The sequence below is a fragment of the Herpailurus yagouaroundi genome, unplaced genomic scaffold, assembly GCF_014898765.1.
Source record: "Herpailurus yagouaroundi ecotype Mexico unplaced genomic scaffold, PumYag 141, whole genome shotgun sequence".
Lineage (NCBI taxonomy): Eukaryota > Metazoa > Chordata > Mammalia > Carnivora > Felidae > Herpailurus > Herpailurus yagouaroundi.
The window spans coordinates 42,233,296-42,260,890 of NW_024412396.1; the positions used below are offsets into that span (position 1 = coordinate 42,233,296).

The 27,595-nt window shown below is 34.7% G+C and overlaps 1 protein-coding gene across 18 annotated transcripts in view; it reads left to right on the forward strand.

Moving 5' to 3' along the window:
* The window catches only part of GPHN (gephyrin), a 645,091-nt gene that overhangs the window by 540,115 nt on the left and 77,381 nt on the right, over positions 1 to 27,595 (forward strand). For 10 of the 18 annotated variants that reach the window (XM_040477424.1, XM_040477432.1, XM_040477431.1 and 7 more), the window contains 3 exons: positions 11,663 to 11,755; positions 21,340 to 21,395; positions 26,617 to 26,736. In XM_040477424.1, coding sequence (XP_040333358.1) covers positions 11,663 to 11,755; positions 21,340 to 21,395; positions 26,617 to 26,736 — 269 coding nt within the window. Of the gene's footprint in view, positions 1 to 11,662; positions 11,756 to 21,339; positions 21,396 to 26,616; positions 26,752 to 27,595 lie in introns of all 18 variants that reach the window. The other 8 variants (XM_040477426.1, XM_040477422.1, XM_040477423.1 and 5 more) reach the window with 1 other exon arrangement.

Consider the following 27,595-nt stretch of genomic DNA (forward strand, 5'->3'; position numbering starts at 1 on the left):
GGTAGGAGGTTCTCACCAAAGTGGTTCAGACATCATGCTAGGAATTCATTAATTCCTCCTGACAGTTCAGAGGCTGTCAGAAAATAAGGAAAAAGGAAGCAAGATATACTGCAAGTAGCTTTGCCATCAAACATACTCTCTACTTGCTTTGCTTTTTAAGTAGCTGAGAGACCTTGGGCAAGCTACATAACCTTTCAGAATCTCATTTCCCTCATACATAAAAATAGAAATAATATCCACCCAATAAGGTCATTGTGATGTCCTGTTAAAGGAAAGAATATGTATAAATCATCTAGTTTTCACTAAGCTGTCATATTTGGAATTTAGTAACTGATTTTCTTCCCTTCCTTCTACATGTTGGAATTCTAAAATCATAGCCTTGATAAGCACACTGTAAATTATGAAGTCAAAGCTAGAATTCCTTGGTTCAGCTGCAGTTGTTGATCCCTGTTAACAATCTCTGGATCCCTATGCATTTTGTTGTAACTTGTTTTATATTTTCCACTCACCCAGGTCTTTCAGGCCTGTGCTTCCTACCTAATTAGAAAATTAAACAGGGGCGCCTGGGTGGCGCAGTCGGTTAAGCGTCCGACTTCAGCCAGGTCACGATCTCCCGGTCCGTGAGTTCGAGCCCCGCGTCGGGCTCTGGGCTGATGGCTCAGAGCCTGGAGCCTGTTTCCGATTCTGTGTCTCCCTCTCTCTCCGCCCCTCCCCCGTTCATGCACTGTCTCTCTCTGTCCCCAAAATAAATAAACGTTGAAAAAAATTTTAAAAAAAGAAAATTAAACAGTAGTTTTCACTGTTTTTCTGCTAATTTCTGGTTGAGCTTTATAAAATTAAAGCAAAGAATTGAGATAGTTATATTTTAAAAAGTTTGAGAAAGATATATTTTTATTATCCAAATTACTACCACATTTCTACCTCCACCTAGTAAGGTCTTCACCTAGGATGATCCTGTTTACCTGCAGATATCTTTCTGGGAATTGGTCTGTGTTGGCATTTGCTGTAGGTTTTTCCATTAATGTGGCTGCTTGAATTCATTCATAATTCCTTTCAGTTTGTCTCATCTTTTTAGACTCTTTAGTCCATAAACTTCATTACACTTCTAAAATGTGTACATCTCATTAAATCCTTCTATTTATGCTTCTGATTGCATCATTCCCTTTATACTTCTCCCTGCATTCCTCAAATATGAACAGCCTTATCTATGTATTTGTGAAGTGTGTGTGCATATATGTGTTTATACACACATAAGCACAACATCTAGAGAATATGCTCTTTTTCATATCCAAAGATTATGATTATATTACCCATCTGTTCTCTGTATTTGTGCTTTCAGGTACTATTTTCCTCCAATATTGTGGGTATAACACACATGGGCTGTTATCACAGTAGTCACAAGGCCCCTTTGTTTGGGGGAGTTATTTTATGGTTATATAATTGAGTAAAATTAACTCCCATAGGAATAAGACCTATAACATTGGCCTAATTATCCCTATGTTGCAACCAGGTAGACTTATCTTCCTATTTCATACTTTCCTCTATGCATACCATCATATATTTCCATACATGTATCCTCTTCTTTAAAATAAAGCATATCATAAATATATCTCATTTTAGCAATTTCGATAGAAAATAATGTATATTTAATCAAAAAAGTAAGAAGGAGTTTTAATGATGTTTAAGTTAATTTACGCAGCTCTATTGAATATATCTGAGGTTAAAACAAGATAAAGTCTTTAAATATGATTCTTAGTTTTCCATTCTTTATGGATACCTCATTATCCTTTCACATTTTAAGTATGTATGCTTTATTTGACATAATTTACTTAGTCTTTTTATTCAGTATCTATTTTGAAGTGCCATAGTCTATGTTAAAACCGTAAAGTTATGAGTGGTGCAGCCACTCTGGAAAACACTGTGGAGGTTCCTCAAAAAATATTAACTACCCTCCAACCTAGCAATAGCACTACTAGGAATTTATACAAAGGATACAGGAGTGCTGATTCATAGGGGCACATGTACCCCAGTGTTTATAGCAGCGCTTTCAACAATAGCCAAATTATGGAAAGAGCCTAAATGTCCATCAACTGATGAATGGATAAAAAAGATGTGGTTTATATATACAATGGAATACTACTTGGCAATGAGAAAGAATGAAATCATGCCATTTGCAGCAACATGGATGGAACTGGAAAGTATTATGCTAAGTCAAATAAGTCAGTCAGAGAAAGACAGATATCATATGTTTTCACTCATATGTGGATCCTGAGAAACTTAACAGAAGACCATGGGGGAGGGGAAGGGGAAAAAATAGTTAACAAACAGGGAGGGAGGGAGGCAAACCATGAGACTCTTAAATACAGAGAACAAACTGAGGGTGGATGGGGGGGATGAGGGAGAGGGGAAAATGGCTGATGGGCATTGAGGAAGGAACTTGTTGGGATAAACACTGGGTGTTGTGTGTAAACGATGAACCACGGGAATCTACCCCCAAAACCAAGAGCATATTTTACACACTGTATGTTAGCCATTTGATAATAAATTATATTAAAAAAAAAAAGAAAATGGTATACTCCAAAAAAAAAAAAAACAACATTATGATTCAGAATACAAGCAATGGCAAAATGTTTCCATTAAAATGGAACAAAATTAGAATTTTTTAATGTTTATTTATTTTTGAGAGAGAGAAAGAGAGCCAAAGTCAGATATTTAACTGACTGAGCCACCCAGACACCCCAAGCCACCAGTAATTTTTGAAAGTCAATATCATAGTTGGTAATTTTATTATTTATTTCTTCTTGCATTCCATCTGGAAGCTTTATTTTATCATGTATTTTTTTCTTTTTATAAAATATTTCTTGCATATTTTGCCTTTCTTTTTTTAATGAATTTTTCTTCAAATGTTTATTATGAGGGAAAGAACACAGGAGCGCATGCCAGTGGGGGAGGGGCAGGGAGAGAGAGAGAGAGAGAGAGAGAGAGAGGGAGAGAGATTGTTGGATCTCACAACAATGAGATCATGACCTGAGCCAAAATCAAGAGTGGGACACTTAACCAAATGAGCCATCCAGGCACCCCCTTTCTTTTAATAACCATGGCAATATCCTGATAGAGGACCAATGTTGAAAAAATTAGAAATAATTTTTAGTATAGTAGGATATGTAGTTCAAAATTATGGAAATTAGAGTAAAAAAATTCTTTTCTCCTGTGGAGCACTTGACAATTTCTAGGACAGTGATTGAGAAATTACCAACAAAGAAAAGTTTAAATAGTTCAAACTATACAAAAAACATTTTGTTTATTTACTTGTACCAAATCCTAACCATCAAATTCACCCCTTGGACTTAAGTGCTACCCATTTACCAGTGACACCCTATTTATTTGACCTGGGTGTGGCAAAGTTTCCATGATTAAGTACTAAAAGAAGTGAGCACTTACTCTCAACTGAAACATTTTCTGTGACCTTAAGAACACTTTATATATATATTTTTAAGTACTTCTCCTAAACTTTTTTATTTTAGTCAAGTTAAATGCTTTTTACAGTTACACAGTTGTTATTTTTAAAACTTAATATTTTACATATAGAAATGAATATAGGTGACACAGATGTGGGTTATCATACTCAGTAATAAAATAGATATCATGAAACCACAATACAACTTAAGAATTAATTTGTTAGCAATTGCATTGCATCTTTTTTATTGCTAAATCATGACAATCATTTCTGGTAATCATAACACTTGCATTTATTCCAAATTCTGTAACTTTGCACAAAGCTTATTTTTATTTTATGACATAAGAACCATAACATAATATTTGTCCTTACTCATTGCTTTGGCAGGTAATGAGCATCCCTAGATGAAAAAATACAAATACACAACATAATGCCCCTTTGAACAAGCTATATATTTTTAAAGCATAGAGATTTTCATTGTACTACTCCATAACCATGACTTCTGGAGTAACTAGAGAGTAATTAATGTACTTGCTTTCATCATAGGGATATTCACCTCTCAATCATTCACTCCTTTTCAGTTTATACATGAAACTTTCACATAAATGAAGACTATAATGCATAAATGAGATCTATAGTGTACCAAAATGTTGTCTAGTCTTTCAAATATATAGTGAATATATGGAGAATAAATTATATTGGGATAGGTTGGAGGGGATCCACCATGTTAAATATTTAGTATCTGTTAAATAATCAAGAAGCCTTCTGTACATATGCTTTACTTCATTTTAAGGTTCTTTTTTAATGCTGTAACAACTCAAATCTTCATATGCTTCACCCTTCCTCTTAATCCCTAGCCTTAACTAATATCTAATATTGTTCCTACCAATAAAAATAAGGTAAAAACAGAGAGGGAGGCAAACCATAAAAGACTCTTAAATACAGAGAACAAACTGAAGGTTGCTGGAGGGGTATTGGGTGGAGAGAGGGGAAAATGAGTGATGGGCATTAAGGAGGGCACTTGTTGGGATGCGCACTGGATGTTATGTGTAAGTGATGAATCCCTGAATTCTCCTGAAGCCATTACTATACTCTATGTTAACTAACTTGGATTTAAATAAAAACTTAAAAATAAATAAATAAATAATATTGTTCCTACCAACAGTCATTTGGCCTGAGTAAGCATATGGTATCAAACCTGCCTTCTCAACTGTTTTGGTGACTACAATGGATAGCCATTGAGTCAAAAGTATCCTTCAGTAGCCTCTCACTAGATTGGATGGGATGGTGGTTTTTAAATGTTGCAGTATCAGTGCTGTCACAATGAACTTAAGTAAGTTTTTGAGGAATTTATAATCAACAGCAAACGGATTTATATCCATGTTTTATAAGAAGAAGTCTTAGACAATATATTTTCTCTTCAGCCTTCTGTTATCTGCCACATTCTTCCTATAGTCCTGATTCATAAAACTGATAGTTTTATGCTATGAATCATGATCTTTATGATAAGTTCTATGAATATGATAGATCTTAACCAAAGTGAGGACAAGGAATCAATTTCCCAGACCACTGAACTCAGAGTTGCCCCTTGACTTCCTCCACAGCCTTCTTAGAACTAACAACACAGTGAACTTTACAGCTGTGAAATCATTTCAATAAGTGACTTTGAAAAATTAAGATGCTTTTCCTTCTTAGATCCAAAAGTCATTTGGGTATCCTAACATCTTAATTGAGACACCTAAATTTAGACATCTAAATTTAGATTTATATATATATATATATAGAATCTGGGCCAGAATAAATGTCCATCCAAACAAATTAAATATACTACTTTTACCATGTAGATAATACATTTGGATTCAATGCTTACAAATCATACTCAACTTTATAAATAGCTCTCTGTTTTGATTTCCTTCTATATATGTCCATTGTCAACCATTTGAATCTGTAAAGACTCTTTCCGAAGATATTTTTAGGCCAGTCATCCCAGTGTAAAAAAGCTAGCACTCCAAAGAGTAGAGAATTTGTTAATGACTACTATTATTTGGGAAGCTGACTTGTATATAAGTATCTTGCTGACTACATAAAAATTCTATCACCTTATAACCAAGCATACTACACAAAACAGTGTAAATCATCAACTAATCTTTTCCATTCCTTTCTTCTTATCAACCTCTTGATTACTTAATTGTATATATGGACAAGCGTCCCCAGTGATACATAGCCCTACCTTTAAAATTTTTGATCTCCACAGAATCTAGATATTTGCATTTGTTATCATCTTCATCTTTATCAAATTTTATATGTTCTTTATTATATAGAACTTAGAGAATACTGTGTGGGGGGAATGGTAGAACAGAATGGATATTATGTCTTCAGATTCTGAATATACAGGACCATAACTTCTTGGCACACCACCTAACTTTCTACAACTGAAATGCTCACTGCAGACTGTGAAGGTTGTAAACTCCCACCATCAAATATTCCTAAGAAAGCATATTAGTTATATTAATTATATATTGGGGAAACTGTTTTGCTTATTATAAATGGAGCTCTCATTGGACTGGAGAGAATGAGAAAAAGGAATTTTGCTCAGGTCTTCCTGAAATCATATATTTTGCACAGCTTCAGCTGCTCACTGTGGCTTCTTTACCAAATGATAAACTTAAAACAGTCATAATACCTACTTGAGAAGTTACTCCTGCCTGGTTCCAATTCAAGTTTGAAGGCTGAGACTCCTTTTCTAACATCACAAGCCCAAAGTTTATTCAACATTAATACTTGGGCTCCACCTATGGGCAAAGAGAAGGGACGATTTAACATGTAGGTAAGTGTATGTAAGAATATCCCATGTGATTTGCAGCACTACTGTATACTGTTTAAGTTCCCAAATAGATCATCTGGTCACATAATGAGTGAAGTCTAATATTGACTGATTGAAAAAGCTATCAATTATTTAGTCCTGAACCCTCCTGAGAGATGTGGATAGAGTTTCTTTTGTAGCTGAGAGGTGTATCTGATATATATTCCTTCTGTTCTCTCGTATCTTCTGCCAGCTAGTAGCCTAGACCATTTTTCAATCAACTGCCTATTTTTCTCCCAATCCTTTCCCTTGCCCTAGGTTTTTAGACAAAAATTTGAGATAATGCATGTTTTTCTCTTTGAAGAAATTTGATCTCTGTTGTTAATTTGATACCAACTCCAAAATCAGAACAAATCCAGTAGGGATCAAATTTACCTTAAATAAAGATAGTAACCTCTGTATTTAGCATGAGTCCAAAATAAAAAGATGGTTAATTATATATGTTACTATACCCTTAACTAAATATGAGGCAGTTCTTTCTTTCCAGATGAAATGTTTTATTTTTCTTTCCATGATTCTTGAAGGTCTCTAAAGACCAGATGGTATATGTATGCTACAAATAATGACTTTTCTTGGCTCTTCTAAATATAGTTACATGTTCAAATAAGGTAAATATTCTTATTTTTAAAAACATCTATTATCCTTGCCCTTTATTGAGATATAACTCATATGTTATATAATTCACCCACTTAAAGTATATAGTTCAAGGGTTTTTAGTATATTCATAGATAGGTACAACCATCACCACAGTCAATTTTAGAACATTTTCATCATGTCAAAAAGAACCCCATCCTCGTTAGCTTCCTCCTCTTCCCTTGTCACCCCCATCCAGCCCTAAGCAACTACTAGTCTACTTGCTACTATAGGTTTACCTATTCTGAACATTTTATATAATGGGATCATATAATATGTGGTCTTTTGTAACTGGGTTCTACTTAGTGTTTTCAAGATCTATCCATGTTGTAGTATGTATCAGTACTTCATTCCTTTTTTTATTGTATTAAAAAACATTAACATAAAATTTACCATCTTAACCATTATTAATTGTATAATTCTGTGACATTAGGTATATTCACACTGTTGTGAAACATATCTCCAGAACTTTTTCATACTGGATACCTAAGCCTCTACACCCATTAAATAACTCTACTTTTCCCCCTCATCTCAGCCCCTGGTAACCACCATTCTACTTTCTGTTTCTAAGAATTTGACTACTTAATACCTCATATAAGTGGAATAATGTAGTTGTCTTTTTGTGGCTGATTTATTTTACTTTGCATAATGTCTTCAAGGTCAGTCCATATTGTATCATGTCACAGTGTATAGAGATATACACCACATTTTGTTTATCCATTCATCCATTGATGGACATTCGGGCTGCTTCTACCTCTTGACTGTTATGAATATTGCTACTATGAATATGGGTGTGAAAATATCTCTTTGAGACCCTGCTTTAAATTCTTTTGGATACATACTCAGAAGGAGAATTGATGGATCGTATAGTAGTTCTATTTTTAATTTTTTGAGAAACATTCTTATGGTTTTCCATGGTGGTTGCACTATTTTACAATCCTACCAAGAGTGTATGAGGGTTCCAATTTCTCCACATTCTCATCAACACTTGTTATTTTGGTTTTTTTTTTTTTAATAGTAGCCATCCTAATAGGTGTGAGGTGATATCTCATTCTGGTTTTGATTTGCATTTCTCTGATGATTAGTGATGTTGAGCATCTTTTCATATGCTTGCTGACTATTTGTATACCATTTTTGGGGAAACATCTGCTCAAGTTTTTTGCCCATTTTTAGTTGGGTTACTTGATCTTTTTGTTGCTGAGTTATAAGAGTTCTTTATATATTCAGGACATTAGCCATTTATCAGATTTGCAAATATATTCTTCCATTCCATCAATTACCTTTTCACTGTGTTGATTATGTCCTTTAATGCACGGAAGTTTTTTTTCCGACATAATCTTTTTTTAAGTTTTTTATTTTAATTCCAGTATAGTTAACACTGAGTATTATGTTAGTTTCAGGTATACAATATAGTGATTCAACAATGCCATGTATTATGCAGTGCTCATCCTGGTAAGTGTACTCTTTAATCCCCATCACTTATTTCACCCATCCCCCCATCTACCTCCCCTCTGGTAACCTTCAGTTTGTTCTCTATAGTTAAGAGTGTGTTTCTTGGTTTGTCTCTCTTTTTTTTCCCCTTTGTTCATTTGTTTTGTTGCTTAAATATATCCATCCATATTGTTGAAAATGGCAAGATGTCATTCTTTTTATGGCTGAATAATATTCCATTGTATGTATGTATACACACACACACACACACACACACACACACACACACACACATACACACATATACCACATCTTCTTTATCCGTTCATCATTCAGTGGACATGTGAGCTGCTTCCATAATTTGACTATTATAAATAATGCTGCAATACACATAAGAGTGCATGTATCCCTTGGAAATAGTTTTTGTATTTTGGGGGGTAAATACCCAGTAGTGATGCACAAAAGTTTTTAAGTTTGATGTAACTCCATTTGTCTATGTTTGCTTTAGTTGCCTATGCCTTTGGTGTCATACTCAAGAAATCATTGCCAAAACCAAGAAATAGACTCTTAACTATAGAGAACAAACTGATAGTTACCAGAAGGGAAGTGGGTGGGGGGAATGGGTTAAATAGGTGAAAGGGAGGGGCGCCTGGGTGGCTCAGTTGGTTAAGCATCCAACTTTGGCTCAGGTCATGATCTCACAGTTCGAGATCGAGTTCGTGAGTTCGAGCCCCGTATCAGGCTCTGTGCTGACCAATCAGAGCCTGCAGCCTGCTTCGAATTCTGTGTCTCCCTCTCTCTCTCTGCCCCTCCCCAACTTGCACTCTGTGTGTCTCTCTCTCAAAAATAAATGAACATTAAAAAAATTATAAAAAATAAAATTTTAAAAATTAGGTGAAAGGGTCGACTTGTCATGAGCTCCAGGTGATGAATGGGTTGAATCACTATACTGTACACTTGAAACTAATATTAACACTGTATGTTAACTGATTGGAATTTAAATAAAAGCTTCTTAAAAACGTGAGGCCCACTTAGATTATTGGGAGAAATGTTTCAATATAAAATCAGAAAATGTTTGAAAAATATAAAACATTTTATGTATTCATCACCATTATTGAAAAAACCATTGCCAAACCCAAGGTCATAAAGCTTTTCGTCCATCTTTTCTTCTAAGAGTGATATAGTTTTAGGTTTTATATGTAGTTCTTTAATCTATTTTGAGTTAATTTTTATATATAGTGGAAGATAAGGGTCTGTTCTATTCCATTTGAATTAGTTAAGGCTTTCCAGAGAAACAGAACCGATAGGATATTTATATATACATACACATATATACATACATATATATATACATATATATATATACATATACATATATATATATACACATATACATATATGTGTGTGTGTATATATGGGGGGAGGGAGAGGGATTTATTAGGAGGAATTGGCTCACATGATTATGGATGCTGAGAAGTCTCAGGATATGCCATCTGCAAGCTGGAGACCCAGGAGAACCGGTTATTTTGTAACTGGAAGTTTATACTTCTTAATCTCCTTGTACTATCTTTGAATATTAACTATTACCTTTACTGAGCTATTCATAATCCCAGCAAAGTCATTCTCTTAGAATCTGAGCTAGTGTATAACCTACATTTTCATGAACTACCCTAGGCCAGATTAGTTCCAGGCAAGGAGCCACCCCAGGAAGTTTATTGTGATCCTGTCAAATGCCATGGGGCTCACCATCAGGTTCATTTGGTAGTTTATAGTGTATAAGTGAATACAAACTAGACTCTCTGGTTTCACCACTTCCTTGGTCTTACTAAATATAGGTCAGTAGCTTCAGGATATGTCCAGAATAGCTACAACCTTCTAGGAATATCTGAAGCTAAAAATGGCTAAGAATTTTCCCCTTCCAATTCATCTGTCACCTCCCTAAAATGAAAGAGTTAATATCACTGTCACTGTAGATCAGAATACAAAATGAAAAATCTCTCTGTACTTATTTCTAGATCCTGGGATCTGGAAATCAGAGGCCCTACAAAGCCAAAAACAAAAAACAAACAAAGACACCCATTCAGCTCTGGAAGCAATGGAGTTTTCTAAATTATACAAACATCTCCTGTAAATCAAGTCCTGTATTACTTACAGTCTCTAGGGACAAGCTTGATGTGTTCCCTCCCCCTCTTCTTCCATTTCCACTTCCTATTATTCCTTTGCTTCTTTGAAATAATAAGACAGATTCTGACTAGAAGATTTAAGGAATTGGTCATGACTCTTGAAACTCTTATTTTTATTGGCACTGGTTCAAATTCCTAAGCTCTAGCTAAAAATGATTATTATCCAGAGTGGTTTGAATAGTCACTTCACAAGGCAGTTTACTGTCCCTCTGCTTAGAGTCAATAATTTTTTAGGTTAATAAAGCCAAAATCAAAGGCTAAAATTCATTTTCTTTACTTTTCTTAAGAAAAAGAAAAACTTGCTTAATGTAAAAACAGTATATGATCATTGTAGAAAACTTGGAAATTTTCAGAAAAGTATAGCAAAAGGAATAAAAATCATACATAATTCTAAACATACTAAAATAACAAATGCATTACATTTTCATATATGCCTTTCTCTTTTCTATTGACATGTACACATCTATGTTAACAGAGTTAAGATTATATACTACATGTATAGTTCTGCATGTGTTTTAAACATATGTCATAAAAATCTTCCTGGTCAGTGAATATTCTTCATAAATATTACTTTAGTTTGCATAATATTTTATCATAAAAATAGACCGTTGTGTATTTAAATTTCTGTAGTATTGACCTTTTTATTTCTTTCCTTTTCTTACTAATATAAGCAACTGAAATAAATATGTGCATAAACATTCATCTGTTTTCTTAGGATAGATTTCTAGAAGTGAAATTACTGGGTAAATGAATAGAAAATGTTTAAGAATTGGGTTTTTAAAGAAAATCATCTTTGGGTAGTTAAAGGATTAATGACACATTAAACTCAATACATCTTTGATGACTGTGTAGCCACTCATATTCAGATAATCTCTGCAAGCATAACTATTAATTGACTGAATCTAATCTTTCATTTCAGACATAAGGATACATCTTTTCCTTCTGTCTCCAACTCCTTGGAATAGAAATCAGGAGGTCTAACTGAGCCCATATACAAGCCTTGTCAGACAGGCACACATACCTACCTTGTTTATGACTGCCTGTTTAACCGATTACTCTCAACATCCATATTTTTCTTATATTCTCTTTTTTCAGATGGAATGGGGCGAGTCCTTGCTCAAGATGTGTATGCAAAAGACAACCTACCCCCCTTTCCAGCATCAGTAAAAGATGGCTATGCTGTCCGAGGTAAATATTTTGGGGTTTTTGAGTATCATCATACACTGTATTTTTTTTCCTTCAGATTTTTGACTCAGCCTAGGCACCCAGAGAGTTTTACATTTGTTTCCCCCTTAGTTATCAAAATAATTCAATCACAGATAACAATCTGGATTAAAACTTTTCAGTGAAAGTATTATAGTTACCTGAAAATGCTTGTTGACAAATAAATATGTGGAGATTGATTGAAACTCTATACTATAATTTATTCTTCTGACCTCTACACATACTGGTAGCAGACAGTCTTGGTCTAGAAGTTTTCCAGATGTTTTCTAGTTGAAAACTATGTGGTCCAAGAAAGAAGAGCAGATTTCCAGCACAGGGATAATGTAGGGTGGTCTTTTCTTCTGCTTTAAACCCAGACATCATTAAGGGCTTCTTAAAAAGCAAGCACGGTTCCCTGGAAGAACTGGATTTCAACGCTCTGAAACCTTACATCGTACCAGCAATTTATACCTTTGGAGTTGCCTGAGATTGCATAAAGGTTAAAAGCAAAATACTGAATAGCAGTTGCCTGCTTAAAGTCTAATCTAAGAACCCGAAATGAAAATGCAAGTGAATTACTTAGAAACTATTATTGGTTATTAACTCAAGGCTGATATCATTGAAGAAATGTCTAAAAACATTTCCCAGTTGACTAGAGCTGTGAAGACAGGTTCCCTTTTAATGGTCCTTTATGAAGTCTCTTACTTGTTTGTTGTTGTTGCTTTTACTCCATCTAGCCATTAAAAAAATTTCCTCTTTTTTATAATTAAATATATTCATTAATCTCCTCCATGTTCCATCACTATCTCTTAGCAGTATCTTTTTGTGTTGGAGACAACATAGCAAATGGTTAAGGTTACGGGCTTCGAAAAGCAAAGTCAGAGTTAATCTGGTTTCAAGTACCGATTCTATCTATGTAACTTTGAGCAAATTACCTAAAATTTTTGAGCTTCAGTTTTCTCCATGATGATAATTATAAAAATACTTACCCCCAACAAGTTGTTGTGAGAATTAAATGAGACCCTAGAAAGCCTTAGTAAAGTATCTGGCACCAAAAACAAGCACACAATTATTGTTTTTTTAAACGTTTGACAATGGTAACTATTATTATCACTATCATTAGTATAAACACATTTCCTTAGATCATCTCTGGAAAGAAAGGTAACATCTATCTGAATTGTTCTCATATTCTACGTAAATAAAATGGTAGAGAGATTAATTCCTACTAGTGTATTCCTTCACAGGAATACTATCTTAGATGTACCTCATTCAGCTTGATCCCACTAAAGGAGAGTATTTCTGAGAACCTGAATAACAAATCCCTGGCAGCGCTTAGGACTTTTTTTCTTCCAAATGTATTCCTTCTACAGTGGTTATTATAATGAATATTGTCCAGAAAGAAAATTAGTTCAATCTTCTGATAGCCTCATTGGCTCTTGTTGCTTCTTATTCTCCAACTAAAATGTCAGTTCTGTTTTGAATTTATAATTGGTAGCCATATAGGATTACTGTAAAATGACAAGGAATTCTTACTTCCAGAGTAGAACAAACAACTATAGCAGATGAAATACCAAAGGGATAAGAAAGTATTTTTTACATTCTTGATAATATAATATAGGAGAAAGTGAGAAAATAAATTATTGGAGGCAGAATTATTCTCAAACAGAATGTTGTTCTGTGATTTTTACATGAGTTAGCAACAGCTCAATAAAAAGAAATTATGCTCTTAGCTTTTCTAGTTGCCAGAAAGAGTGATTAGCCCACATGAGCCTCAAAAGAGCCTTTCTGCTACTATAGAATCTACTAAAGAAATTTTACTTAAAATTTCCTTTCGGTATCTTATTTTTTCTTTTGATTTGAAATGGTGGTGTTTTTAGTTATTTCACATGCATACACACACACACACACGTGTGCGCACACACGCACGCACACACATACAAACCATCTAAAATAACATCTCACAATATAAAAGGTTTAACAAACTATCATGCTCATGATTCATTATGTGTTTCCTGTGAAGTGTTGGTAGTGTAGCTATCTCTAAGATACAGAATATGTAACAGAGACATAACACATAACAGATAACCATTGTGGATAAGGTTCAATCTCAAACTAAGAGTGTTTGATGTGTCTATGTATATATACCAACATCATAATTAAGGCAACAGAAGACATCAGTGAACAAAGAGGCATGGTCCTAGTTTCTGTGTTAGAACACTCCCCACAGGCAGTGTTTGGTAAAGAATATCCTTGAGGCTATTGTTGTGGCTCTCTACCACTCTACTTCGTGTACCTTCTTCTCTCCACCCCTGTCTTCCTTTACTCCCGTTCCTGTCTCCCCACTCCCTTTATTCTCCCTTTTTTCTTCTCCTCTGCCTTTGCCTTAGGCCTTCCAGTAATACCCAGTGGCACCAGTGAGCATTGCTAACCCTGTAGGTGTAAAGAGGTTCCTAACTTGCTCTGGATCACTAAGCATTAGCCAATATCCTTCAGAAACATGTGGCATAAAACTCCAAACCAGTTGGAGGATCACTTGCTTTAAGGTATGTGGGTTGCAAATCAAGACAGTAAAAAATGACTAAGCAAATAACAAATAGGGACAACTTTTTTTAAAAAAAAAAGAAAGAATAGGGGCGCCTGGGTGGCTCAGTCAGCTGAGCGTCCAACTTCAGCTCAGGTCACGATCTCACGGCCAGTGAGTTCAAGCCCCGCGTCAGGCTCTGTGCTGACAGCTCAGAGCCTGGAGCCTGTTTCAGATTCTGTGTCTCCCTCTCTCTCTGACCCACCCCGTTCATGCTCTATCTCTCTCTGTCTCAAAAATAAATAAACGTTAAAAAAAAAATTTTTTTAAAGAAAGAAACTGAAACAAAGAACTTAAAAAAAAAAAGAATAAAGTTTAAAGACTGCAGGAATCAAGGGATGATGATATAACAGGAAGACAAGTAACATGATAAACCTAAAACTGTATTCAGGATGGAGTGAGTAGTCGTAGTCGTCGTTGTCGTCGTCGTCGTTGTTGTTGTTAAAGAGAAAGGGAGAGATTTATTTTGGGCTCAGGCAGAAGGGGAAAGTGCCAGGCTCAAGCCTTGACAATCACCCCAAGAATGGGGTGAATTTGAAAGATAAAAGCAGAGAAAAGAAAATTAAAGTAGTATGTTACCAATTAGGATTGATCTGGTATTTTTATTCGTATTTTTGAAGAGCTGTTTCTCTCTTCACACTAATTAAGCTAATCATCTTGATGCATTTCTGCCTTCCTGTAGAGATGCAGATGCCTGTCTTCTCAGTTTTCTTGGAGATGTTCGTGAAGGCAGAAGTACCTCAGAATACCACGTTCAGCTTTCTTGAAAATTTTCTATTTGAAAGGCTTATCCCTTCAGAACTTGTTTTACAGAGATGATTTAGAAAAAGGCAAAAGAAAGAACAAGCCACTAATTATTTTAAGAATCATGTGTAACAATTCTGGAAGGATATGAAAAATTTTTGCCATTTGGGTAAAGTAAATTTGAAAGGTTTTTTTCATATGCATGTACATCCTGATTGAAATACATGCATATGAAAAATACAGAAAATTAAAAAGAACATTTTAAAATTACCCTTTATGTCACTGCCTACCCAGCCACCATTAAGACTTCACTGTACTTCCAGTGGGTTAAAATGCATACGAAAATTCAGTATAACATTTTTGATTCAGAGCTAGTCTTGTTCTTTCGGGAAAGCCATGTTCTAAGGTTTCTATTTCTCCCATCTAAATCTCTGGCCACAGCTGGTTTTCCATTTAATAACTTACTGCTTTCCACTATACGTCACTCTGGATAAAGAAGAGGGCCTTATGATGTGGGAGTAGTACTCAAGTAAGCAGAGAGATATTCAGATTAATTAATTTTAGTCAGTTCCAAAAAGCCTAAAATACTATATTTAAGGATATAGTATCTCTTTTCACAATACTAACAATAAATGAGCATTTTTTTTCCAGGAAGATGATGGTAAAGAATATAAAATCTTTTCTCACTCACCTGTCCTACCCTTAACTTCCTGCTTTCCCTAAGAAAAAGCCACAGATTTAAAATTCCAAACAACTCACTTGATTTAATCCTTCAGTATGATTGCAAAAAGTATTAATCTTGCTGTGCTAGTCTTGTCACCTTCCCTTGCCCCCCAGCACTTTCTATAATCTTAATTTTAGTATATACATAAATGCTATTATCCTGCTGCCTATCATCCAGTCTTAGTGTGGTTCCATAATCAGTTTCTTAATCCCTCTGCCTTATTTGTCTGTCAACGATATTTCCTAGGACCTCTGAACATATGCTATCTCTATAGCCTCAGTTTATTCAGCCCTAACATGAAAAGGTTGAAACTCCTTATTATTGAAAACTAATGAATAGCTATAAAGTGTTTCAAGAGGCTTAAAGAGAGTTCACATATGGCTGGAAAATGAAAATGAAGAATTGTTCTATAGCAGATGGCTCGGGAAGATCATATTCTACACATTGCCACAATGAATAGTTAACTAATGGTATCCATTTTTAAATGATATCATTGAAAATCTTCAAATAAACAGGTGAAGAAGACTAAAAGTGTTTGCTGGACATTAAAAAAGGAAGGTAGTGGGGCGCCTGGGTGGCTCAGTCTGTTGAGCGTCCGACTTCAGCTCAGGTCACGATCTCGCGGTCCGTGAGTTCGAGCCCCATGTCAGACTCTGGGCTGATGGCTCAGAGCCTGGAGCCTGCTTCCGATTCTGTGTCTCCCTCTCTCTCTGCCCCTCCCCCGTTCATGCTCTGTCTCTCTCTGTCTCAAAAATAAATAAATGTTAAAAAAAAATTTAAAAAGGAAGGTGGAAGTGGGAACAATGTCAGGATCTAGCACTGAAGTATTATGAATCAGTTGTATAATACATTTGCTTTTAGGATTTGATTTATATTACTTTTATCACTTCCTTCAAATTAAATTCTACAGTTACAAAAAAGAAAAATAACTTACTAACAGAAAAGTCTGAATATAGAGGGGCGGAGTTCTAAGCCTCTCCAGAAATCCTTGGAATCCATGCATGTTTTGCTAGTGGCATATTGTGGCTTGCTTACTTAGTTACAAGCTTTAGGATCACATGCCAGCAGACCTCCACTTCTGCTCCTTCCCACCCAAGCTTATAGAATTCATCTTGAAAATGGCACCTTTTTTCACCTGTCTCTTTAATAGATATTTTGAGATAAATATCAGCAAGTTAGATCAATCATTATTTTTGTCTTTATAAGAAATAGTGAGCCTTCATGATAATATAAAATCAAGATTTCCGCTGTACTTCACTAGTTTTTATTCCTTACATTTTCTCTAAGTCTGAATTTGTCTATATTCAGTTCAGTCTTAGAGTGCCCTGCTCCTCAAAAAGGTAGTTCAGGAATGAGCACTAATCGCATCAGCTTGTTAGAAATGTAGAACCTCAAGCCCTGTCCCAGACCTACTAAATCAGAAATCTGTATTCTAACAAGATCTGCAGGTGATTTGTGCACACTTGAAGGGTTGAGAAGCACTCTTATAAAAGAAATAATAAAAGCAACTGCTCTCTTGCCACCAAGAACCTTCTATAATGTGGTTTGACTGAGCCTTCTTTAGCTAGCAATATAGAGACATGTTTCCCAGATAGAAATTTTCAGGGCAAGGTGAAGAACATAGTTTAAGTGAGCACGTATTCTCTGCACAGTCAGTGCCCCTTTCCTGCAGCTTAGAATCATTTAAAGGCTCTTTCAGTTGTTGGCCTTCTTAACACTCTATTGCAGGCTCATTATTCAGTGACATTTATTTGGAGCATTTGTGTACAACATTGATATAAGGCATTTTCAGTGTAGGTGTATTTGCACATGTGGAGGAACAGAAGACAGGAAGAAAGTTGAAGAGCAGAGGGTTTCAAAAAAGAAATAAAAGAAGTGATCCCTGTCTCTTAGAAGCTCATAATCTCACTGAAGAAATAAAGTATACACATTTATGAAATTATTCAAGAAAATTTTGAAAACATAATTCTAATATGTACAAATCAGTTTACAAACTTTCCCCCTAAGTATTATGGAAATGCCAAATTCATTTCTTTATTCTTTTAACAAATATTTATTGAAAATCAATGATGAGCTAGGCACTATGCTAGACAGAATAGCAACATAATCTAAGTTATTATATAAAATTAAGCAGAGCAATCTTTTTAAACATTCTAAATAGATGGTGAACATTGACTCACATTTGAAAACTGTAAAAATGGACCAGCAGAAAATGAAAGGCATCCAAAGTACAGAAGTTTGGATTTTTTTTTTTTGAGAGAGAGAGTGCATGTGCCAACTGAGCCACCCAGGTGCCCCCAAAATACAGCATTTTGTGTTGAAAAATATTATTTATTTGTTCATTTATGCATGCATCTTTCTAAAAAGATTTTTAGAATCCATACTCGTTCATTTATTGAACATTTTTAGTACTTCACATATTGAAAATTTATTGAATACCTTTTATGCAGCAAGTGCTAGGGATTCCCCTGAGACAAATAAGAAATAACTGCAAATAATTAGGAAGCCATAAATTAGAGTTATTTAGGGAATACACTGGGGAAGCAACAGAGAAAGTAGCTGACTCTTGAAGGAAGAGGAGTCAAATATGATTTCATAGAGAAGGTGACACTTGAGCTGAGTCTTAAAGACTAAGAAGACTTCAATCAGAAAGCACAGGTAGGAAAAGGACACTCCAAGCAATGGAAGTAGCATGTATTAATGGAGTTAAAGTAGGAGGCATCTTGGTACTCTCAGGGAGCTACAATTCTAGAAATTGAGAGTGGCTAGAGTGTAAGATCTAAGGAGGGTATGAACCAGAGACCTTTGCACACAGGTGAAGATCTTTAGATGGAGCATTTCCACTCATTTCCCCCTCCCCTTCACACACACACACACACACACACACACACACACACACACACACCCCTTCTGCCTACTTACCTTTCACTCATCCTTCATATTCACACCAGAAATCCTTTTATCAGGGTGGCTTTCCCTGACTCTCTTGTATAGTTCACTTTCATTGCATGCTCTCATAAAACCATGTTCCTTTCCTTTAGAATGATTTTCTTAATTTGCATTTATACATTTATTAATGTGACTATCTGATTAGTATCTATCTCCTCCATTACATCAATGGTTTTAACTACACCCATAGAAAGACACATATTAAATACATTATGCACAAATATATAACATATGTAACATACAATGCCTATAAATGTACATATGCACACATATATAAACAAAATTATGTTTCATGAAACAATATGATTCATCTTACCATGTGCAATGAAGTATATTTCTATTCATTCTGATTTTTAAAATTATTTACAAATGCGGGTACCTGGATGGCTCAGTCAGTTAAGCGTCTGACTTCAGCTCAGGTCATGATCTCACAGCTTGTGAGTTCGAGCCCCACATTAGGCTCTATGCTCTCAGCACAGAACCTGCTTCAGTTCCTGTCTCCCCCTCTCTCTGCCCCACTCCAGCTTATGCTTTCTCTCTCTCTCAAAAATAAATAAAAACATCAAAAAGATTATTTACAAGTTTATTTTACAGCGCCTCCACATTTGATTTGAACATTGCCGTAAATTGGCATTGCATTAGAATAGAAGCCATGTCTGGTTTTACTCCATTCTGTTCCACCACCTAATATGACACTTAGGGCATACAATATACTCAGTAGTAATTCAATGAGTGAATGAAAGGAATAAATGGCTTTAAAATATATTATTTTTAAAGTATGATTATCCCAATGTTTTCAACAAGAAAACTGAAGTTTAGAGAAAGGCTTAATAATTTGCTGAAAGTCCTGAGGCTAATAATAGGCAGAACTAGGATTCAGATGCAGTTTTGTTTTACTCTAAAACACCATTAACTTCCCCTTGTGAAAGAGGGAAAAAGAGAAAATGTCTAGGTTGCTTATGATAGGTTGCAAGCTAGGAATATCTCTAGTAGAAAAATACTTTAAAATAAATTTATTCACCCTTGAGATGTAGTTAGTGTGGAATTCTGAAAGATAATTGACTTTTTAATTTTCTTCAATAAGAAAATCAAAATTCACTTTAAGATACTGTAAAAATAAATTAGGGGATAGATGAAATAAGATTGCTAAAATGATAATTGTGGAAGCAATGATTCCTATGTCTGTTTTATGTCTATTTTAAATTGTTCATTTAAAAAATTTTTAAACACAAAAGCAGTATAAGAATAGCATTGCAGAAAAGCTGTTCATGTTTTTCAAATGGACACTGAAAATACAATAGGATTCTAAAAAGCACAAGAAAGCCAAGAGTTTATTAACTAAGATAGTCTATAAAGCACAAGATACAACATCTACTACATTAAGAAAAAGTTAATTCTTGTTCCTCTCTACATCAAGTTAACCAAAGCCATGCCAAAAAAAAAAAAAAAAGTGACTCATTATAAACAGTATTATATATAAGCCTTTAGAAAAATACCACTTTGTAGTCACATAAAAAAAGTGAATTTCATATGTCTTTTTTAAAAGAAATACTTTTTATTATTAGCATGATTGCAAATATAATTAAAATATTCATATAGAAAGTGTTAACTTTTCTGTGTGTCAGCAAATGTAATGCAGAACTGCCTATATATCATGATTTAGAAATAGCATTTTGGCACATTATAAAAAAAACTGTGGGGTGCCTGGGTGGCCCAGTCAGTTAAGCATCTGACTCTTGGTTTCAGCTCAGGTCATGATCTCATGGTTTGTGAGTGCAAGCCCTGCATCAGGCCCCATGCTGACAGAGCAGACCTTGCTAGGGATTCTCTCTCTCCCTCTCACTCTTTCTGCCCCTCCCATGTGTTCTCTCTCTCTCTCTCTCTCTCTCTCTCTCTCTCTTTCTCAAAATAAATAAATAAACTTTAAAAAAATACTATATTGGGAATTAAGGGACTGTGATTTAGTCCTGGCTCTACCACTAACCAAAACTTGTTCAACCTAAGTCTCTTCATTCTGTGACTCATTTCCTTCAAATGTTAGATGAAAAAAAAAGAATATATGTTCTTTCTACTTGGCTGGATTACTATGAAAATCAGACCAAGTGATAAATAAGAAAATAAGAAATAGTTTAAAATTTTTAGAAAATGGAGAAATAGGAATGTAAATAGTAATATATCTGTATAGATAGGTGTATCCACTAATGTACACATACATCACACATACACACCTATAGAAAAGGTGGTATTTATTTAGGAGGATAGGCTAGAAGAAATAGTTCTATTCAAAAAGCACAAGTATGGAAATTATGGAGCAACAGGGTGACCATCTCCCATGACATCAAGAAAGGACGTGATTAGGATCACTTCTACTGGTAATTGTGAGTGGTGGATACCAAAGATCAAACCAGTAGTAACAAAGATATTGTCTGGTCTAGAAGATCAGAAAAATATTATACTTTCCTGAAGCCTTATCTGATCATTTGAGTCAAATTTTAGAATTCCAACACTAGGCCCTTATTCCTTGCTTTAGGACAATTTTGATGTTTGTTCTTGGTTCTGTTCACCTAACAGCTGCCGATGGCCCAGGAGATCGTTTCATCATTGGGGAATCCCAAGCTGGTGAACAGGTGAGATTCACAGTTCTGAAAAGCCCTGAAGATTTCAGTTTCATGGACTTTTAGCATCGAATTTTAAGCTACCATCATTGTAATGGAAATCTTAGATGTGGATTAGACAGGGTATCAAAGAAGTTAAAGGATGGTTCCCATGAGAAAGAGACAAAAGAATTATTTTTTAACTGAAAGAATCTGCGTCTATTACTCTGTGTCTAATAATATATATTGTTGGTATGTTTCACTGACATGCCCCACATTTTCCAGTCCTGTGATTGGATAATTCTTCCTGTATAAACATTAATGTTGTGAATAGAACTACAGTTTCTAGGTGATCTTCTTAGACTTTTCTCCAACTTGTGTTACCAACAAGGAAAATTAGAAGCAGCAAATTATTTAACTTCTCTACCTAATCATTTAAATTAGTTTTTCTCATTAGGGAGCTAGCCAGTGCACAGGTATACGTGTATATCTTTTAAGAAAAGGAAGCACTAATGGGTCATAATGAATTACAATAGAAGTCCTCTATTTAATGTTTCTGAGACCAGTAATTGACCATTTAATTGGAAATAAGTGGAAAATGATTGTATATTTTTAAATAAACATAAATTTAACTGAAATAAATGAACATTTACTTGTCAATAATTTGATGGAAAGCCAAGACTTTTCTTTTAATAAGTATCTGCTATTTGAATTTGTCTGGTCTTTCTTACATAAATCACACCCCAAAGTACTCTATGTGATTTCCAATTTTGATCTTTAAAATGGAAAAAAATTCAAGGACATTTGCAAGTTATCTAAGTATAGAATCCTTTTAGGTTTTTATTATATTTTTACAATTTTTAAAAGCTACTTCACCCACACCTAATCTGACAGTTGTTTTTAAGCAAAAATTTTTAATTGAGTTTTAACAGAGGTTTAACTTAATTTTTATAGGAAAAAACTCTTTTCACACTCATATATCATTGATTTGCATAATATTTCATTAAACTACATATTTCAGTAGCAACTACTGCCACAAACTGGCATAAACAAGTATGGGAAGAAACTCATTTGAACTGTAAAGCAGTAGTTTACAATTATACAAGAGTCGAACAGCCTCAAACTTAAATAGTGCTGTAAGCATCATTATGTTTAAGAGGAAATAGAGAGCATATGTTAATCTAGTGAGTTTCTGAGGTTGGTTAAAAGAGTTCCTACCTTATTAAATAGAACCAGAAGAAGACCAATGTACTTTTTTCCTCTACTACTACCAAGCAGTTATAAGGACTATATAAAAATAAAGGAGGAAATGAATGGATGAATGAATGAATGAGTGAATATGGCAGTTTGGACAAAAGCTATGTTTCATGCCTTTTCTTCCTTTGCCTATTATGTGCTCCCATATGTACTGAAAATAGGGAGAAATTGAAGAAATATATAGGAGAAGGATGGTACCAGTGGTGATGACCCTAGCCTCCTCATCCCTACATTCAAGCATTGAGGAGAAATGTGTATAGATCTCTGAAACCAAGCCTGGGACTATAGTGATTAGAAGCTGTACACAGGCTGGTTTCAGTCCCCATGACTGTTTTCCTGGCAAAAAGAACAGCTAGGCCTGGATCCCTTTTTTATAAATGACTGTTATTGTGACCTCAGAATTTGACTTCGATATATATTTTATTCAGTGTTGGGTGTCTAAAGCATCCACTTTTATAACAAAGGCACAAAGTACCAATTATTCTAGGTCTCTGATCTTCAATTGAGTCTATTCAACATTTATCAAACATACCTACTATGTATACCAAGCACTGTGTTAGGTTCTAGGTATGAGGTAGATTAAGATATGATTGCTACTCTTAAGGAGTTTACATCCAGGGAGGAGACAGAATATAAATTAAATACAATATATGTTAAGTGCTAAACTAATGCTATCAGTCATGTACTGTGGAGCATAATAGAGAGGTTGAGCATTTCATCCTAGGAGGATTAAGAAAATAACATTGGAGCTGGACCTAAGAGAGTTTTTCAAAAACGGAAATGAGAAAAGGACATTCCAGGCCAAGAGAATAGTATAAATCAAGACACAGAGGTATTTTTAAAAATTGCATGGAGTGCTTAGGGAACTACAAATAGTTTGTGGTAGTCACAGCCTAGTATAAATACATAGGTAATAAATACATAGGTAACAGATTAATAAGGGTCTTGCGGACATCTTAAACTTTATTTACTAGTTAAGACTTCCAGCTGGTACTAGAGAACTAGGAACACAAGAAAAGTCATGATACTGAAAAGTTGCTAACTTCTTGTAAGGTTGATGGAAAAAAAAGATGAAAACTATGAGAAAGTGGGGTTTTTCTTCAAATTACCTGTGATGTCCTTTATCTATAACTAAGGTGTTATACAAACTTTGTAGCAATCTCAGAGATCTTATAAGAGCCAAATTACTCACTTTTTGAAAGTACGTACACTTGAGAATTGGGTGGCATTGCATACAAAGAGACAGTGATTTACAAAATTCTTTCTTGGTGTACCAAAATACTTGACCTTAAATCAAAATTATAGTTTGTTTTGGTCCTACTGATTAGCATTAGACACTTTCAAAGAAAATATTACATGATTATGAAGTGCTGTCATTGGGGAAATCTCAAAAAACTCAATACCTCCATTAAGGAAAAATTGGGGTTTTAACATTTTTACTTTATATAAAACATAAGACATACCAATACAAATAAAGAGCAAGTTACTCTTAAAGAATTGTTAATCTTAACAATCTAAAGGAAGTACTTCACATATTCCTGGAGTTTTTCAACCAATTACATTCAATTGAGTTTTGTATGTCTACTCTAGGTGGTTATATAAAAATATTTATATACCCAATAATATCTTTTACATTGGATTTCATATCAGTGAGCTGGTAGGAAGTCTTCACTAATCTTAGAGAGGAGCCAAATTTTTTATTTAATAACCACCCAAAAACACCTCTTAAGAGGTGGCTTCTTGGTTTAAGCCAAGAAGTAGAGAAAATTACAGGTACAATCACAATAAAACTTAAAGTAAATTTACAGAATATGGTACATTGAGCCTGAATAAATTAAGGCAGGGATTCATGCTAACACATTACAGCCTGAGAAGCAACTGCCCTGAAACTCACTTTAGGATTCACTTTCTACCTTCACCAAAAAGGCACTTTCAGCAAAAGGAAGACCTGGTTAGGCCTGTATTAAATATCTTTGTTCCCCAGGCTTTTAAGATAGTTTTAGCATTAGTATATGTCATATCAAAATTTTAATGCTTTTAATCAAAAATCACTGCACTGCAAAATGGTCATATGTAGTAGATTAAGAGATGTCCCAGACAATAAATAATATTGAATTTATTGAATATGGGAAATAATATTGAATATGGGAGAAAAGCACAGAGAACACTGGAGTTATAGGCCAAGAAGGATGGAATACTTCATGTAGTTGTCAGCTACTGAGATCATACAGAGTTCATTCATTCATTCTAGAAATATTTATTCATAACCAACTTTGTACTAGACACTTTCTAGGGTTTGGTATGATAGAGCAGTAAACATTTGTTTAAAATGGGTGATTAATGGGACTATACCCAAGAAATAGAAGTTAAAGGAAACAAAGGAATGTTAAGCACCTGGGTGCTACAACAGTGGCACTCCATTACCAACCACTTCTAAGTCTGAAGGGGCAAAGAGAAAGAGTGGTGCCTGGATCAAGGGAGATTGATAGCTACGGGATAGGGCCACCCACTAGAAGCTGTAGCCGTCAATAGTAAAGACAATATAGCCATCACCAAACTGCAGCCCAGCAGGGAAAGAGCAAGGGGAATAAAAACCCTACTTTTCTCTTTCTCCTACCATCTAATCTCTTGTTGGCCACTCCTATTGGCTGAACCTAACCAGAAGCGAGAACCTGGTTGAAATAGTCCATAGAGGTCAGCCTTCTGGGCCATTGCACAAGATCAAGAAGGATGATGTAATCAGAGAGGCAAACAAAAAATAAATCCCTGTCTTTGTAGGATTTATATTCTAGAATGTAATAATGCACTTAACACTGTACTCTGCATAGATTGAAAGGTTTGATAATTTTAGCTATTGGTGGTATTGTTTGCAGCAATAATATTCTTGAAAGATTTTTAACACTGTTCTAATAAGTAAATTTCTGGTTTTACTTTGTACATCCAGTAGAGGGATATTTTCCCTTAACCATTCCCTAATTTTTTTTTAATGTGGTAGAAAATATGTATAGAAATGTGTTAGAAATATGTATAACATAAAATGTACCATTGTAACCACTTTTAAGTGTACAGTTCAGTAGTGTTCAGAATATTCACATTGTTGTGACCTAAGATTTTAAGTGTTTATGAAGCAGATATCTTTAAAAAAATCTCTTTCTTATTGAGAAGTTAACATCATGTCAGAATTTTCTTTTAGGGGAAATTTGAAGCATTCCTTTTCCCAACTGTGACCTAAGTCATGGCTTATGACAAGTGACTCTTCTGGGGCCAAATCAAACCTATCAAATGGATCTTACAAAAATATGCTTTTCTCTATGCTGAGAGAAGTTTGCAGGGCAAGTTCTGCAATCAGTCTCTTGTACCTTCTATATGATAGTTCAAACAATGAAAATCTTGGATATAGTGTTTAACCCAAATCATTACAGTGAAACCATTTTTGAATTATTTAATTACATTTCCTAGACTTTTACTATTAAAAGGTGAACTAATATGGTTTAGAACTGTTTTCAAGAGAAATAATTGAAATGATTTTTCTGGCTTGCCTTTATTAAATCAAAAAGTTTAGTTAATAACTAAATATTATTTCTTAAATATCAGAACTTCAGTAAATGACCAACATGCTAGTTTTTCATAATTGTCTTTCATAAAATCACATCGCATGGCATTTTTTTTTCTTATAGACACTCAAATCACTTACGTACAAGTATTAAGAAAATTCACATTACTTAAGTTAGACACAATAGTGGCAAATGTAAGTGGCAGTTCTTCAAAAGGAAAACAGGACATCAAGAAAGACATCTAATGGTCACTACCTTAAATCAAGTTAAATCCTGTTTGGTGTAAATGTACCTGTTTGTGGGTAGTTTTTGTTACATGGGATCAAAATGAGTAAGAGTATAAGATTTTCCTTTTATGATTTGTTTCTAAAAATATTACATCTCCTGCAGACTTTTGCTTTGCAACAGCAAATCCATTCTTTCTTACATGTTTGTATTTCCAGCCGACTCAGACAGTAATGCCAGGACAAGTCATGCGGGTTACAACAGGTGCTCCAATCCCCTGCGGTGCTGATGCAGTAGTACAAGTAGAAGACACCGAACTAATCAGGGAATCCGATGATGTACGTCATCACCAGGTCTTACGGCTCTGTTCCTATGGCAACATTATAAATCATGCCCATTTTCTGCAGTGTTTATAAGATTAATCCAGGCTTTTTTGGTAATGTTAGGATCTTACATTGTAGTGTATAGATCTCCAGTAAATAGAAATTGCCTTAGATTTGAAAAGCTTTTGTTACAGGAAATGTTTTTAGGATCATTACCATGATTATAACAGAATTTGAACCACATTTGATCCAAGAAATTTCACATGCAAACAAGGAAAGAAACTATCTCAAGATAGAAGAGCAGAGATACTAACTGTTGACATACCTTATAGCTGAGAAATTTGCTCATCAGGATTAGCTTTGGGGCACCTGGGTGGCTCAGTTGGTTAAGTGTCCAACTGTTCGTATCAGCTCAGGTCATGGTCTCATGGTTGGTGAGATTGAGCCCCACATCAGGCTCTGTGCTGTCAGATTCTTGGATTCTCTCTCCCTGTCTCTCTTTGCCCCTCTCCTGCTTACGTTCTCTCTCTCTCTCTCTCTCTCTCTCTCTCTCTCTCTCTCTCTCAAAATAAATAAACATTAAAAAAAAACAAGACTAGCTTCTGGAAAAACAAGACTAGCTTCTGATAAAATGTGAAGGAGAATTTAATGAAAAAGAATTTAACAGAGAAATTCTTGAATATTACACTAAGCCAACCATTTGAACCTAATAACCCATCAACTATGGTTTTCTGTAATTCAGGAAACTCTTTGTCATCAAATGATAGCTGGAAATATTAAATATATGTCAGTGCCCCCTCTTTTGCCTACAATAAAGGACCCTGGGAATTTTTTTTTTTTTTTTTTTTTTTTTTTTTTTTTTTTTTTTTTTTTT